The sequence below is a fragment of the Bactrocera tryoni genome, chromosome 3 (assembly GCF_016617805.1).
Source record: "Bactrocera tryoni isolate S06 chromosome 3, CSIRO_BtryS06_freeze2, whole genome shotgun sequence".
Lineage (NCBI taxonomy): Eukaryota > Metazoa > Arthropoda > Insecta > Diptera > Tephritidae > Bactrocera > Bactrocera tryoni.
Genome location: NC_052501.1, coordinates 63991214 through 64008950, shown reverse-complemented (window position 1 = coordinate 64008950; position 17737 = coordinate 63991214). Strand labels below are relative to the sequence as shown.

The following is a 17737-nucleotide window of genomic DNA, read 5'->3' as shown; positions in this document are numbered from 1 at the left end:
GGCGATTCCCTATCGTGTGACTTCTTCAATCTACTCCTGGATAAAATAATTCGAACTGCAGATCTGAATAGAGAAGGTACCATCTTCTACAAGAGTGTATAACTGCTGGCATACGCCGATGACATTGATATCATTGGCTATAAAAACCGCGCCGTTAGTTCTGTTTTCTCCAGGTTGGACAAAGAAGCGAAGAAAATGGATCTAGCAATGAATGAGGACAAGATAAAATATCTCCTGTCATCAAACAGTCGACGCACTCGTGACTTAGCTCCCGCGTCACTGTGACAGTCATAACTTTGAAGTCGTAGATAATTTCGTCTATTTTGGAACCAGTATAAACACCACCAACAATGACAGCCTGGAAATTCAGCGCAGAATAACTTTTACCAACAGGTGCTACTTCGAACTGAGTACGCAGTTGAGAAGTAAAGTTCTCTTTCGACGAACAAAGACCAAATTCTGCAAGTCACTCATCATTTCTTTCCTGCTATATGGTGTAGAGGCAAGGAAGATGACAACATCTGATGAGTCGGCGTTACGATTTACGACGACATTGACATAGTTCTGAGATAGCGGCTATACTGGCTAGGTCATGTCGTCCGAGTAGATGAAAACACTCCTCTCAGAGTATTCCACGCAATATCAGCCGGGAGAAGCAGAAGAAGAGGAAGGCCTCCACGCCGTTGGAAAGACCAGGTGGCCAAGTCTTTCGGCTTCACTTGGAATCTCCAATTGGCACCGCATTGCAAAAAGAAGAAACGACTTGTTGTTAACTCGGCAATTATCGCGTAAGCGGTTTCTAAGCCAGTAAAGAAGAAGAAGTGTACTTCAAGCCGAAAAGGAAAAAAATAATTATAATTTTTGAAAACTCTAAACTGAATTAAGCTTTTAATGTGAAACATGGCCCAAACTCGTCACAATTGTGTGCTTAGGTATATACTTAAAATGTCAAAAAGTTGAATTTATTACATGTTTACAATGTGTCAAATGTATGTTGGGTAAACAAAACACAGATTTGATAGGGAAGGGTTAACGGTGCGCTAAAGAATATACTTTAGCAACCATTTATTCATTTCGCACGAGGCGTTTGAAGCAGTAACTTATCGCTGCTTGAAATTGAAATAAAGTATATACAAAATAAAGGTTTACTTTAAGATTCAAAAACAATTTGAAATAATTTTTAACTACTAATAGCTAAATAATTAAAAAATATTACAAAATGGAAATCAGTGAGTCATCTTTATGTGTTTTTTACCTGAGTAAAGCCTTAGGATTGGCTCCCCTTTCTGTTAAGACAAACGTGGAAGGCGTAATGACAATAAAACGCAGCAAAGTGTTTACCGTCTACTCGATTATCTCAAGTTTAACAATGGGTGCGTAAGGAAGAGGAAAAAATATAACAAAAATTATTCCCATTACATTGAAGGAAGTTTTTTTTTATATATTTCCGATTCAGTTATAATAGTCGGCACTGGATTCGAGGATTACTGCAAGGTTCAATATCGGTAAGAAGGCTTTAAAATAAATTTTAATAATTATATCGATAAAGTTGCATTCAGATTGAACTAAATGCCTTGGACAATAATCTATGTCAAATTTCGTGAACGTATCTTAACAAATAAAATAGTTTTCTATAGAGGGACTTGAGTATGATGGGTGAGTGGGTATAACAGCTTATACTGCAGTTGTCTGATCAGAGCAATTTTCTGGAAGGTGTTGTAACCTTCTTGGGCAATAAGCTGTGTGTATTGCTTGGGCAAATTTCGTGAATATACATTAACAAATAAAAAAGTTTTCTATAGAGGGACTTGAATTTTATCGAACATGGTGTATGGCAACTACATCTTATACATTTATATATTAACTTTATAGGATACCCTATATTTCCTTCTGGGTGTTATGAACTTCGTAGCAAACTTAATATACCCCGTTTATGGTATAAAAATGTTGCATAAGAATTAAACATTCATTATTCGACAATTTAATAGATTATAAACAGAATCGGTTCATATTCACTCGTATTTACGTGTATTATGAGTCATTACTATATCGTATAGTATTTCATTACTATTTTTTGTTTCGTGCTCGAAATATTTTTTTTAAAACTTTACTAAAATATGTGATATAAACTTAACCCAAAAGGGTTAAATTCAATACAGTGGATATGCCAAGAAAAGGTCAAATGGAGAATCGCAAGTGATTATATTAAGGATATGGGGTTTAGACTAAGTCCTGGATCGCTTTCATTCAAATTCAGTGTTAACCCACTTTATATATTTACGAAATAAAAGTCCACTTAATTTCATAAAAAGGGGAGGCTAGGGGAAGGTCTGGAGAGATAGCATTAATTTTTAGCAAGTTCATTTGAGAACATGATTTCACAGATTTTTTGGGAAGATAATTCACACATTAACTGATATTGCGATATAGAGTCTGCTGGCATAGTGGAAAATAATCTGAACTTTGAAAATGAAATGTATATGGGGGTCCTTCTCCACCTCTTCATACACCTTATCGTTCCATCGAATGCGATATTCGCCGTTGCCAATGCGCAATGGACCATACATCTTCCGCAGAACCTTTCTCTCGAAAACTCGTAACGTCGACTCATCAGATGTTGTCAACGTAAATGCCTCTGCCTGATATAGTAGGACGGGAATGATGAGTTCCTTAACACCTTTGCAGGGGTCGTCATCAAAAGGGCGGTCACTTATACCTTTTCGTCGGTAGGATTTTTGATTTGGTAGGTCCCAAACCCAGCGCACAACGCTGGTGCAGGGGATGTTTCGCCTTCTGATTTTAGCTCGCCTTCAAACGGATTTTTTTTTTGGCTACCCAGAGGACACTTAGTCTAAGACCGGAAGCCATGAGATATTTGAGCCATATGTAAAAGAATCGTTTCTGGCCACTTTCGTTCTTCACTTGCGTGAACTTCTACACATGGCTCCATCCTAACGATTTCATTCCTTCAGGGAAATGTTTGTGCGAAGTTTTATTCAGATAACATAATTGATGTTGGATTTGTATACGGTAAACAGAAAGAAAGAATTTCGGGTCAAGATCGTCCTTTGTACTGAATATGGTTGAAATTGGTCAAATAGTTCTTGAGGTACGTATAAAGAATTTCACCTAAAGGTGTGTGGTGTCACGTCCATAGCTCAATTCGTACATCGGTTTTCATGAAATCCTTTCGTACAATCTTGAATTTAAAATTAATTGTCGCATTTATTTAATGAGTTACCGCGTTTTCAGCAGTTTTCAATATAACCGTTATATGGAGAGGTGCGTGATTTCTATTCGATTTCAACCATTTTCACCACGTCTATAGTGGTAGGTTCTATAGTTTAGGTGTTCATCACGGAAAAACAATGTGATACGTAATTGTTTATAACATTCGATCATCCACTTCCAATTCCTGTTGAGCAAAGATTGAAAACAAATCGAATACACCACGATAGCAGTATTCATATATTGTATTTCTTATATTAAAAATTAATAACGCATTTACTGTTACTAATTATGTGTCGTAAAATTTCCAGCGTGAGTTCTTCGACACTACAAGTGGTCACAGCAATGGATGTGGGCATGGTGGCACTGACATGCATTGCTGGCATCGGTTGCGGTCTTTGCAGTGTGAAACCTACACAACAGCTCAATATGCGTTTAAGGAAGGTATTTCATGATATATTTATACACTATTAACTAGGTTATAATTTCTCTAAGTCAATTATACTCTTGTGTCACTTAAAAACTATTTATTTTCTATTCCTAATTATTAAATTAATTGAGAAAAGTCATTAAAATACTAATTTTTACTCAATAGGAAAATATTTGTTGTTGAAATTTGGAATTTTAAAATTTAAATTTAAATTATAAAAAAATTTCATTCTTCTACTTCTTTATTGGCGTAGACACCGCTTAGGCGATTATAGCCGAGTTAACAACAGCGTGCCAGTCGTTTTTTCTTTTTGCAATGCGGTGCCAATTGGATATTTCAAGCGAAGCCAGGTCCTTCTCTCCTTGGTCCTTCCAACGGAGTGAAGGTCTTCCTCTTCCTCTGCTTCCCCCGGCGAGTATTTTTTGTCCATTCGGACAACATGACCTAGCCAGCGTAGCCGCTGTCTTTTAATTCGCTGAACTATGTCAATGTCGTCATATATGTATGAACATATGTATCTCATACAGCTCATCATTCCATCGAATGTGATATTCGCCGTGGCCAACGCGCAAAGGACCATAAATCTTTCACAGAACTTTTCTCTCAAAACTCGCAACGTCGACTCATCAGTTTTTGTCATTGTCCAAGCCTCTGCACCATATAGCAGGACGGGAATTATGAGTGACTCCTAGAGTTTGGTTTTTGTTCGTCGGGAGAGGACTTTACTTCTCAATTGCCTACTCAGTCCGAAGTAGCATCTGTGACATTGTTGGTGGTGTTTACACTGGTTCCAAGATAGACGAAAGCTCGGAGAAGTCCTTCCCGATCTTGATGGAGCTTTTGGTGTTGCTCAACTTCAATTTACACACCCGTATTAGTTTTGCGGGGATACCAAATTGAGACATCGCGGCATAAAAGCGGCTCCTTTTCGTGCTGTCGAAAGCAGCTTTGAAATCGACGAAGAGGTGATGTGTGTCGATTCTTCTTTCACGGGTCTTTTCCAAGATTTGGCGCATGGTGAATATCTGGTCGGTTGTTGATTTTCCAGGTCTGAAGCCACACTGATAAGGTCCAATCAGTTTGTTGACGGTGGGCTTTAATCTTTCACACAATACGCTCGATAGAACCTTATATGCGATGTTGTGGAGGCTAATCCCACGGTAGTTGGCGCAGATTGTGGGGTCTCCTTTTTTATGGATTGGAAATAGCACACCTAAATTCCAATCGTTGGGCATGCTTTCGTCCGACCATATTTTACAAAGAAGCTGATGCATGCTCCTTATCAGTTCTTCGGCATCGTGTTTGAAAAGCTCGGCCGGCCATCCATCGGCCCCCGCTGCTTTGTTGTTCTTCAGGCGGGTAATTGCTATTCGAACTTTTTCATGGTCGGGCAATGGAACGTCTGCTCCATCGTCATCGATTGGGGAACTGGGTTCAGCTTCTCCTGGCGTTGTACGTTCGCTGCCATTCAGCAGGCTGGAGAAGTGTTCCCTCCATAATTTAAGTATGCTCTGGGCATCGGTCACTAAATCACCTTTGGGGGTTCTACAAGAGTATGCTCCGGTCTTGAAACCTTCTGTTAGCCACCGCATTTTTTTGTAGAATTTTCGAGCATTACCCCTATCGGTCAACTTATAAAGATCTTCGTACTCACGCATTTCGGCCTCTTTCTACTTCTGTCTACAAATGCGTCTCGCTTTCCTTTTCAACTCTCGGTATCTATCCCATCCCGCACGTGTAGTGGTCGATCGTAACGTTGCGAGGTAGGCAGCCTGTTTTCTCTCCGCTGCACTGGAGACGTGTCTTCCGTCTCTCACAACATGATAGATCTGGTTGGTGGTTTTTCGATCCGGAGACAGCTAGGTGGCTTGATGAATTTTCTTATACTAGAATCTAGTACTACAGATAACCATATTTCGGGCCCCGGCGAAGTCGGTCAGCCTCAATTCATTTGGGGATGTTTCGTCGTGGAGGCTGAATTTACCGACCGTAGTGCGAAAGATATCTTCTTTGCCCACCCTGGCGTTAAAGTCGCCAAGCACGATTTTCGTTTCAGTCCTTGTCCCGTCCATCGCAGCTGGGCAGCTGCACCTTCCCATTCCAGGTGCATGCCCTAAAATCGTAGTCCTTAATTCGTTTGCCATGGTCGTCATAAAAAAGAGGGTCTCTCATCCGAGGCTTGTTGTTCTTTTTCATTTTTACTGTTTTTTTACGTAGCGGGTCCCAAACTCTGCACACAACCCTGTGGAGGGGATGTTTGGCCTTCTCACTTTAGCTCGCCTTCAAACGGAGGTTCTTAGGCTACCCAGAGGATACTTGGTCAAAGAGCGGAAGTCGTGAGCTGCTTGAGCCATATGTAAAAGAATCGTTTCTGGCCACTCCCAAGTGAATGACGATCAAGAACTTTCCTCTACACATGACTCCACCCTCTAAAAAATATGTCATTAGTAATAAAATTTATAACAACAATAAATCGTAAATCATTTGAAACTAAATTTCTTACAGCTGGACGAATCTCTGCACTTATTTCCGAATGTCGACAATGATCGCTTTATGCCTAGAATGTTGGCCATAGTCACACCTACATTATTTGGAGCAATTATAAGTTACGTCAATTTAATTTTGTATAGATATTTTAAATTTATAGCGATATTTATAGGTTTCGATTATTTTGGGTGGATGCAGGTTGTGTCGAAACATGTTCTTGGTAAGATTTTTCACAAGGGAACAATTTGCTGCACCTTTTAACTTTTTTTTTTTGCAGCCGCTACTTTAAATTGGTATATACCATTTTATGGGATTTATTCGGTGCTAATTGGAAGTCATATTTTATATGCGAATAATGCTCTGGGACTTGCGAGACGTTTTCGTCGCTTGAATAAGATATTGAAACACCATTTCTTGTTGGGTGAGATAGTTTTCATACAAAATATTTATAAACATAATTTATTTGTTAAATTTGTTTTTGCTTTTTTACATTAAAATATAAATAAACTTAACAAATCAGGTATATGTTGCAAATTAGAAGCGTACAAGAAGAAATATTAAATTTGTCGCTTTTTAAAATAGAAATAGATCTCATCAAGATAAGGCTAAAATGTTCGTTTTGCCATGCCAACGTCAATATACAAGTACATAATTAGCCATTTCTTCGGTCGCTGTCTTTCGGCGCCACTTAAGTGGGTATTTTGGTTTAAGAGCCCGAATTTTAGGTTTTTTTTTTGACGCGATGAAAAAAATCAAAAATTATTTTAACAATCTATTTTTTTACATGCTTTTTATTGATATTCTAAGAATACAAAAAATATATAATATAAGAAAAAAAAAATTAAATTTAAAAAAACTGCAGGTCAGCGAAGTAGAGACTGATGAAACAATGGCTTGTCCTGGCGTGCAGGATATAAATCCTTTCCGTGACCTAAAATGAAAATGCATACGAAATCCGTGAAGAGTAAAAGTGTAGTTATCGCACTAAGAAAACGTTTTTGAAAAAAAAAAAAATTTACAAAATGTTGCAGGTTTGATAAAAAAGTTTCGTATTTTCCCTATTTTTTTGTGGTTCGGAATTTTTTAAAAATAAAAAAAAAATCTTTCGAAAGTTCTTCGTAGTGCGATACTATAATGTATAAGAAAGCTCTGTGTAAAATTTCATGTCAATCGGTTGAGTAGACCTTGAGATATCATGCACACCGTTTCTAGAAAAGTAGTTATGAGAAAAACGAGTTCAAAGTTTGAGAACTAGTTGCGCGCAGTCGGAGTCAGAGTCACAAAATGAGCAGGAACTCGGAAAATAATTTGAATTTCGAAAAATCCTCTTAGGGACATTATCTTGAAGGGTTATACTACAAAAATATGCAAAAAAATCGATGCGAATTAAAAATATTTTTTTCGAATTTCTAAACCAGAATACCCCCTTAAAAAACTTTATATTTATCAAATTATGACTAGTTTAACTCGTTTGTTTGATTCGCTAATCTTTAACTAATCAAAGACAGCAATGAAGAAGCTTTGTTTGGCACGTCTTTCCAATTTCTGCAGTGTAAGCTTTCAATCAATAGTAAAATATGTATGAACCTAAAATATGTAGCTTTACAAATTAGCATAAAGGGATATCTGATTTCAATATTCTGGCGAGTAAGCCATTTCACAAATGCACTTTCAGTAACCTTGGGTACTTGAAGTTCGTTCGTTAACAAAGATACTCATCACTTTTATAAATATATTAAATAAATTATAAAAGTTGAAGTTTTAAAGTTATTTCCAAAAGCAATTGACAGACTCCTAATATTGATAATTATTGTATTGACTTGTTTACCTAATGAAAATTTTCTATTGTCATTCATTATAAGCTCTCACAGATGGAAAACGCTGCAGTAAGATGAAGACTTGGGTTAATAATTTATCATCTGATGAGGAAATTCCATCACACCATGAATTTCATCGCCTGAGAAATCAACATTGTAAGTAAAAGTATATAATATATACATTGTGACAAAAAATCATCCGGAAATTGTAATTAAATTCCCTGAGTAAATGATATTTCAAAAAAATGTACTAAGTTGGTAGCAGCTGCTTTAGTAGGTATACCTCAGTACTGCGCTGCGATTTTTACAATGGATAAAAATATCGAACAAAGAATGTGTCTCAAATTCTGTATTTATAACCAAATTTCGTGTGCGGAATCGTTGCGAATGTTGAAAAAGGTTTACGGTGATTGTTTTCAAACACTCAAGCCTAAGAGTAGTACAAAATCGTACTGAACGACTTTCGACCTCTTCAACTGATGATAATATTAAAAGAGTTAAGGATATGGTGATTGAAAATCGTCAGGTGAGTATTAGACAGATGTCAAGAAAGCTCGACTTCTCTCGCGAGTCCTTTCGAATGATTTTGGTGAATATTTTGAATATGAAATGCGTTCTAGCTTGACTCGTTCCGATAAAGCTGATTGATCAAAAAGAGTACATTAAACAGGTCTCCCATATTCATGTAGAGCAATATAGTTGCCCATGAGACATGGGTTTATGAGTTTAATATCCAAACAGGTCAGCAATTATCAGTATGGAACCCGTTTTCAGTCGATCGAAGAGATAAAACAAAATTAGCGGAATGAGATGAAGGTAATCCCAAAAAGTTCTTATGAAAAGTGTTTCGAGAACAGGAAAAATCGTTGACATAAGTGTATTGCATCTGTCGGAGATTACTTTGAAGGCAACAAAATAAACATTGATGAATAATTAAATATATTGCGTTTTATTTACAATTTCCGTGCACTTTTTTATCACAATGTATGTATATGTACCATATGGTACATATATGGTATTTATATGATTTATAAATGTGAAAATACGTGAAAAAGTGTTCTATCAAATTCATTTGTTTCTTTTTCCAGCCAAACCTACGGTTGAGCTGTTAAGAATACTGGTCGATAATTACGAATCATTGTACAAGTGTGTAGAAATCTTTTCCAAGTAAGTTTAAAAGCGCAATGACTAGTTATTAGCCAGCAAAAGTTTGTATTGCAAAAAAAGTGGCTCACGGTCTGAGACATTCAAGTAAAAAATAGAGAAATCATTACACTTTATATATCCTTTCTATTTATCTTTCTCTCGCACTCCCTCTCTCTTCTCTCTATAAATAAAGGCTGTCCCAAAATTAACGCAAGATTTAAATTTGCCGCCATTTCTATAGGAAAGTGTTGAAAACCCTAAAAAGAGTAAATCGACAGCTGACAGTTCAGGCTTTTAAAAAATTAAGCGTTACATACACGATAAAACATTATTAAACAATATATAAAAAATAATAATGAAAAGCTTTCAAGCAAAATCATTCGAATCATTCACCTTGATGGGTTTGATAATCATCAAACATGCCGCTTTGGAGTTCGAAAAACCTGCATGTATTTGTCGAAAAACAAAAGAATTTACAACAAGTTTGGTGTGGATTTTGGACTATAGACATAATTGAACCATGCTTGTTTGATGTTGTTGATGCTGATCATGCAGTGACTACTATTTTAGTGGTGCTTAAAATGGCGACATGATAACCTACTATGCCTTTTGTCGAATTTGGATGATATTCTTACGGCCAATATGTGGTTTCAACAAGAAGTACTTCATTTACTGCTTAAGACATTTTCAGGTTGTGTCTTCTCTCGGTTTGGAATCAGAATTGGATCGTGTGATTTAGCACCACTGTATTTCTTTTTATGGTGTTATTTAAAATCACAGACCTATTGCAACAAGCCTACAACCACGCATGCTTTAAAGGAGCAGATTCAACCATTGCATACAAGTATGTATGCAGAATAGGCATGGAAAATACCTACAAACGAGTGCGTATGTGTATGGAAAGCCGTGGAAGCCATTTGCCCGATATGTTATTCCATAAATAACCTTTTTCTAATTACTTTATTCATCAACATTTATTTAATTTCAACCTTTTCGTTAATTTTGGGACACCCTTTATGTCATAATTCCTTGTTATAATTTTGGATCTCTTTAATTGACATGAAAAACTGAAGTTTTCCGTTATTTAAAGAATTTATTTTTAATTTCTACAAGGTAAATATAATTATAATTAACAATTCATGAAAATAGTGTTAAAAAGAACAAACATTACCTCTAATAATACGAATAATAGGTTGTCAAAAAAGTCTTGCGGTGCTTTCGCTAGTTGGCGCTGAAAGCGCGTAGTTCCAGTTTTATTCGTCGCATCGGGTCATGCTATACCTTTTTGGACAGCTCATTTCACGCGCTTACACGTGTTTGATTGATTGTCGTTTCTTTTAAGTCGTTCGTGAGTTACAGCCTCGCAAACATGGAGCAAAATAAAGAGAAACTACGGCATATTTTACAGTACTACTACGATAAAGGCAAAAATGCATCTCAAGCCGCCAATAAAATCTCTGCAGTTTATGGACCCGATACAGTTTCCATTTCCACCGCACAACGGTGCTTTCAACGTTTTCGTTCTGCTGTAGAAGTGGTCGAAGATGTGCCACGCTCCGGAAGGCCTGCCGTCGAAAATTGCGATAAAATCGCTGAATTGGTCGAAAGAGACCGGCATAGTAGCAGCCGTAGCATCGGTCAAGAGCTGGGCACGAGTCATCAAAAATTCATTTCAATTTCAATAAAAAAAAATCAATAAAAATACTGCAAGACTTTTTTGACAACCCATTATTATAATAAATTCGAATATGCGTTTTCCGATTCCATCAGCACCTTCGGTTTTGCTGTGCTTTGCAACCTGATCTCCTGCATGCTACATATCGTCATCACAGCCCATTTCCTGATTATTGCTTTAAAAAAAATTTCTATAACCATTCGGACTTACTGTCAGATGATGTGGCTTATGCTGCATATATTCAGATTACTATTGGTGGTGGAAGCTTGTCACAAGGCGACCGTAGAGGTGAGCAGCAGCTTTTCGAAGCTATATAAAAACTATATTAAACAATTTGTAGTTAGTTATTTGATAATATTAATATTAAAATTATTGTTAATACTAAATTAAAATTTATTTTCGTGCAAAGTCAAAGGAAACCATACAGATCGTTAGCGAAATCAAGCGCACAACTGTAGAGCTATCGTTATCAGCTGAGGTGACTCATTTCGTACTATCACTTTAAATAACAAATTTTATTATAACTATAGTTTTACTGGCAGTTTCAAACATTTTGGAAACATTTACATATTTACGATGTCAGGATTTCTGTTTTGGGGATCTGTGACATCAATAGAACGATATTGACGGCGGTGAGTAAAAATTACAATGAAAAGGTTAAATTTTCAAATATCAGTTAAGCATATTGTAAGCCTGCCAAGCTGAAATAATATTGCAAGTTAAAAAATATGGCAACTACTATACATATGTTATTAAAAAATCTACTTAAATACATACTACTGTGCGCAAAGCATACTAGGACTTTTTAATTTAAATTCGCGCGAAAACCCATTCGTCGAAATATTTTTTTTTTAGGTTGGTCTGACTGTCAGTGGCATCTGTGCCAAGTGTCACTTCAAAATAATCTTTAGTGCGATTTTTACGATGAGTGAAATTATTCAACAAAGAGGTTTCATTCAATTTTGTGTGCGGAATCAATTTTCTGATGCCGAAACGTTCAGAATATTGGAAAAGGCCTTCGGTAACAATTGTTTGTCGCGAGCAAGTGTTTTTATTGGTACAAATTATTCAAAGAGGATCGACAATGCGTTGATGGCGAACCACGTCCAGGACGGCCAACAACGTCAACTGATGATCCACATGTCGATAAAACAAAAGAATTTGTGCTTAAGAATCGACGATTGACAGTCAGATATCAGCATATCAGAAGGATCCGTGAAAGCCATTTTGCTCATTTGGGTCTAAGAAAAGTGAAAACACGATTGGTTCCAAATTTTCTTGAAAAACAGCGTCGTGTTAAGCAGTCGTGTCTGTGAAACAATGCTTTCCAACTATCAGGAATCATGAAACGTATTGGCTGACCCGGAAACAAAGGATCAATCGACCGAATATGGTAGCGTCGATGAGCCGAAGCTGAAAAAACCACGGCAAAGCAGGTCAAAAACCAGGGTTATGTTTACAGTTTTCTTCGATTATCGAGGTGTAGTGCACTCCGAATTTCTTCCGATCGGCCATACTGTCAACATGGAACACTTTTTGACAACCCTTGGTTTCTGCACCACGATAATGCACTGTCGCATGCTACATTGCCACAACCACCGTAATCGGCTGATTTAGCTTCATGCGACTTCTGGCTATTCAGCATTTGAGTTAATCGAAAACATCAAACGTGAACGTGGTCTTGACAGTAAAAAAACTTCGCTGAACAATGGAAACACGAATTAAAAGATTTATATCGTTGGTTATCCGTCTCAAAAAGTTAAAATTTTAGAAATAAAATAATAAATAAAATTTGTTAATAATAGCTTTAAACGCCACTTTGACCCACAAATGCTTAGATGTTAAGTAAAAATTATAAGTTTTATAAGTATATGCATTAAGTCCACCTTAAATTGATTTCTTTTGTTTACAGTTCAGCTCTGGAATTGCTACATATCTTTTTATTGTATTACAATTTCAAAATACCAGAGGCTAATGAACCTGAAATAGATACAAACTCCACTTGCTCGAGTATATTTAAAAGGTTTTTAAATGAGCTAAGCTCATCCTACCGTACCACTCTGTAAAAGCTGGCGCACCCTAGTACACATATCACACCTCAGAAAAACACCACGTTCAGCAAGATGTCATCACACAACGACACCCCACACAACTAAGCAACAAAAAGATCACCACACCACTTTTGATGACATCCCACACTACCTCACTAACAAAAGGACGGGTTCATCGCACCCACTTCATTCGATTACTCAGCAATTCGACGCGCTACAACTTCGTATTGTGAGCCAACACGCACGCTAATTTTTCGTTTATACACAGATGCAAGAGGAATTATATTTTTTCGACATAACAGCATTTATGCGCGTTACGATTATCCGTTTCAACACGTTTCCAGCGATCCTGCAAGGCAAACATATATTTACACTTATAACGTTGATCATTAACTGGAAGTGTATAATAAAAGTTAAATGAAATAAACTCTGCTTCTTAAATATGCCAGCTTTTTATTTTGCCTTAGAATAAATTAAATGTTAATTTTAAAGCAGTAGTGTGTCCTTACCAATTAATTGGGTATCTAGTTAAAAAAAGGAATTAAAAAAAGAAAAAACGTTAACTTCGGCTGCACGGAAGCTAATATAGCCTTCATAGGTGCATTTTTTTAGTAACTATATGTTCAGTTTGACTGAAAGCTATATGCTATAGTTAACCGATCTGAACAATTTCTTCAAAATGTACATTGTTGCCTTAGAAAATGACCTGTGCGAAATTTTTGTCAAATGCAAAAGTTTTCCATACCAGCACTTGATTCCGATTGTTTAGTTTGTATGGCAGCTATATGTTATAGTAGACCGATATCGGCGGTGCCGACGAAAGGGCAGCTTCTTGAAGAGAAAATGACGTTTTCAAAATTTCAAAACGATATCTTGAAAATTGAGGGACTAGTTCGTATATATACACTAGGCCGGGTGGATTTGTGGGGAGGCAAAAAAAAAAAATCATATTCTAGGGATCAAAATAAGAAACTTTGCCGAAGGAACCATACCTCAGAAATGAATTCTGATGTCCCCCAATTTGGGTCGAACTTTTGGGTAGGGGCAAATTTTGAAATAGAATTGAAATTACCATTTCATTCTTATTACCTCTGAAAGTGAGGAGAACTAAAGCAATAACCACTATAGTATTTCAAAAAAAATAATAAGTGAAGTGACCATTCCAAATCAAAAAGTTTACAATGAATCCACCATCCTCTACACCGCAAGATGAAGCACACTACTACATCAACAACTATCGAAAACCCAATGAGTCATATACCCAAGCATGATGTTACTCTTTTTGGTGTGTCTACTAATTTGACTGATCTTAATTTACCAACCCATCTGGATATCTTGAGAATTATACGACGATGCGAATTGCTGTTAAAAAGACCATTGCATTGGTTTGTTTGCCTTCTACACTTCAACGAACTTCCGTTTCGGCATTTGTTTGAAGCTTTGGATAAATCAACCAGCACTGGACCAAGATCGGCAATAGGAAAACTGAGCCCTCAAATCGAAACTTGTGAAACTCTTCCGGTAAGTTATTGCTATCACTCATTTTATTATAATTTTCAACCATTTTTAATTATTTTATTATTATATATTTTTAGGTGGTGGACGGCTTCCAGAAAATTGAGTTGCAAAATATGCCCCCTGCTCCAGAAAAAAATAATTTTCCACCGATTCGAAGTACTTATACGACATGGCCCATGCAATTTCTACCGGCGTGGTTCCGGTGGATCTGGCTAACATCAAACCAAGGAAAATTGTACATTCTCGGTGGCTCATCAAGGCCGCTAGATTATTGCGATTATATGTGACAACGGAAAATCCAGATGCAAATTTAAGAATTCTGTTTGAATTTATAATTAAATTTTATGTGCCAATGTACTTCAATATCAAGTATCACAGCTCTGTCGTGTACGGCAGTGCATTATTTTTCAAGTTCATTGGTTGGTCCCGATTTCTAGAATCTCGTTTACGCAAAATTGTCAATCAAGTAATTAAAGATAATTAATATTATGCGCATTCGGAAAATATCTTGTTATCAATGTTGTTTGATGATAGGAAAGAAAAGCGCGACTGTGCCATCAAGAAAATTCTACGCTATCGAACCAATGTTGACGAGCCAATGGAACTTAGAGTTTATAAAAACCAGATATAAACTTTAATTGCACAAGTTATACGGAATTGATCAATTTGAATGATATAAATATCGTATTTGAACCACCATTCACCCTAAGCATTCCGTACGATACATTGAAAGAATATTTAAATCAAGATGATCCACCGTTTAATGATCCAAAAATTCCATCACACATACAAGGAACGGAACGACATGTTCAATTGCTAGCTAGCGTTTCCAAACGGGTTATACCGGAAAATGTAGAGGCTGTTATGGCGACGACATTAGAGAGCCGTGCGAAATTGCCCAGACTTCAAAGTAAAAAAGACTTCAAACAATAATTTTTTTTAGTTTCTTTTCTATAACTCACTTAAATTAATTTTTTCATTTACATATGTTCTGACTAAATAAATTTCTTAAAAGAAAAAATAGATATTATTATAAATAAATAAATAAAAATAAAGAAAAAAATAGCCATTTAGCTGATTTTTTCATGTAAAGGCCAAAAATGGTGATTTTTTGAAATGATTGTATGGGGGGAGTTCCAGGGGGTGTGCCACTGGCATGGGTGGATCGGCCGTCCAAAGTTAGTGGGGGTCGGTCATACGTTTGGACTCGATTGGAGCACTCTAAATGGGTCAAAGTGGGATTTTTCAAAATTTGCCCCTACCCAAAAGTTCGACCCAAATTGGGGGTATATATGAAATGAACCCAAGAGGTTCGCAAACTTGTAATATGAATGTATGTATTTTCGGATTTATTTTCCCAAAATATGTATATAGTATATTAATTTTAAATTTTACATGAGATGCTCGCAAACAAAAATGTAAAATAAAATTAAAATTTTCGCCTCACAAAGGTTACAAAATATTTTTTTTGTTAACGATGATGTTCGCACAAAATGGTAAACGTTCGCCAGAAAGGAATCGAGTCGATTAGGCCGATGTCGTAGCGCCAGAATGTCCTTTTTAACAAGTTGTCCGTCCTTTTGTATTTTTCTTCGGCGAAAGTAGGTGATGGTGTGTGATGTCATTGTGTGTGTGTTAGAGCGTGGTAGATGATGCGAGGAAAGTGATGATGAGTGTGGGGACTTAGCCATCCTGGCCCCCTTAGGCAAATTTTTAGCCTAGTAATCGCTGGAGTTGTTGCAGCGTAGCGACCACGTTGCTGAGACCAGTTGGACGGCGGGTTTGTGGCCTAGTACGCTGCCGGCTAGGACCATGAATTATTTTGTGTACCACTTTTTCCGCTCTCACCGTGAATTTTTCCCAAAGTTGAAAAGTATAATTTCGTGGTGGATGATGCGAGGAAAGTGATGATGAGTGTGGGGAATGTGGCGAATCAGTGTTGCATACGTAGATGTGTGAGATGATGTTGACGGGCGGAAGTGGGAAGGCTGATACCCATTAAGCCACAGCTCAACATACTTATCATTTAAATATATACTTTATAGGGTCGACGCTTCCTTCTGGGTGTTGCAAACTTCGTGGAAAACTTAATTTACCCTGCTCAGGGTATAAAAATGGAAAAAAACGTTAAAATATAATAATATTTTGTTGCGCATTCTTTTGCAGTTATGTGGAAAAAATTAAGGGATTACATGGGTTTCCTCGGGTAAATAACAGCCTTTTTCAACAATTTTTTTCTTATATAAAAAATGAAATATTTTATTCGAATTTTTTATTGTTACAATATTAACAATGAAATTTTGAAATTTTAGAAACAAAACTCGACGATTACGATGCCATTCCCGGTGACCCCTCGGAAAAATGATGTGGTCGCGTTAGCAGGGTCCTTATGGGATCATCTAAAGTGAAAAATACATGGTTTAGTTAAAATTAACTTAACTTATAACTTGGACAAAGGAAAAAAACAGAAAATTGTATTTTCAGCAAACATTTTTACAAAAAAATTAAAATTTTTAATAAAAAAAATCCTTTGCCCACATCTTTAAAAATTGTAACTCAAAGACCTGTGCAAAATTTCATGAAGATCGGTTGAGTAGTTCTCGAGAAATCTTGCCAACCGACTTCAAAAACACAGTCTCGAGAAAAACGCGTTTAAAGACGGCGCACTTAGCCAAGCTAGCCACAAGCGCACAAGTTCCCAAGGCTGTATCTCTGAAACTATTACTCGGATCTCGGATTGAAAGTTTAGGACAATATTCTAGAGGTGTTGTAGAATAGTATTGTAGAGACAATAAAAAATTCGATTTTTTTAAACCCGTAAACCCATGTAACCCCTTAGGAACGATTGGATTGACAGGCTAGGCATTTCATTCGTTTGCCTACGTTTTAATTTAAAACTCTGAAAAAAATCATTTAGGGGACTCACAACTTGTTTTAAAAAAAATAACTTTATTAGACTTTATGAAACCCCTAATTCTTCTACTACTATCCGTAACATTAATCTTTATTTTGAAACACCACCTTGTGTAAAGTAATTAATATTTATTGCTTTCCACAGAATAATTTCCAGCCCATGTAAATTTTCCGCTGAGGTTAACTTACGAAAGTTCGTCGAAATTCGTTGGGCTCCCTTGTATGCTCAATACATATGCGCTTCCAAGTCATAAATATGTTTGTATATGCAGCACACATATATAGTACATACATATACATACACGTGGTTGTTAATACAATTTGTTAAACAAGTGATCAACACGTATCTGCAAACAAAATTCCCCACTCTACACGCAAACAACAACAATCAACTGTCTATAAACTTATTTATTCTCCCATTATACACAAACAATGACCAATAAAGAATTGCTTGCGCCTACATATATGCTAC

General features: G+C 36.5%; 1 protein-coding gene across 1 annotated transcript; it reads left to right on the top strand.

Moving 5' to 3' along the window:
• The first annotated feature begins 3519 nt into the window (after window positions 1-3519).
• On the top strand, window positions 3520-12758 carry LOC120770730 (gustatory receptor for sugar taste 43a-like). Its single transcript, XM_040098320.1, has 10 exons — window positions 3520-3672; window positions 6164-6263; window positions 6318-6365; window positions 6423-6566; window positions 8008-8118; window positions 9051-9129; window positions 10879-11071; window positions 11193-11261; window positions 11326-11415; window positions 12696-12758. Exons 1-10 carry the CDS (start codon window positions 3520-3522, stop codon window positions 12756-12758), a joined length of 1050 nt encoding a protein of 349 aa, XP_039954254.1.
• The last annotated feature ends 4979 nt before the right edge of the window (window positions 12759-17737 follow it).

Bases quoted from the DNA above. Each gene is read 5' to 3' on its own strand.
- LOC120770730 (XM_040098320.1), top strand. From the start codon at position 3,520: ATGTGTCGTAAAATTTCCAGCGTGAGTTCTTCGACACTACAAGTGGTC. The intron at 3,673-6,163 runs GTATTTCATGAT...AATTTCTTACAG, and splicing joins TCAATATGCGTTTAAGGAAG to CTGGACGAATCTCTGCACTT. The intron at 9,130-10,878 runs GTAAGTTTAAAA...CGATTCCATCAG, and splicing joins TGTGTAGAAATCTTTTCCAA to CACCTTCGGTTTTGCTGTGC.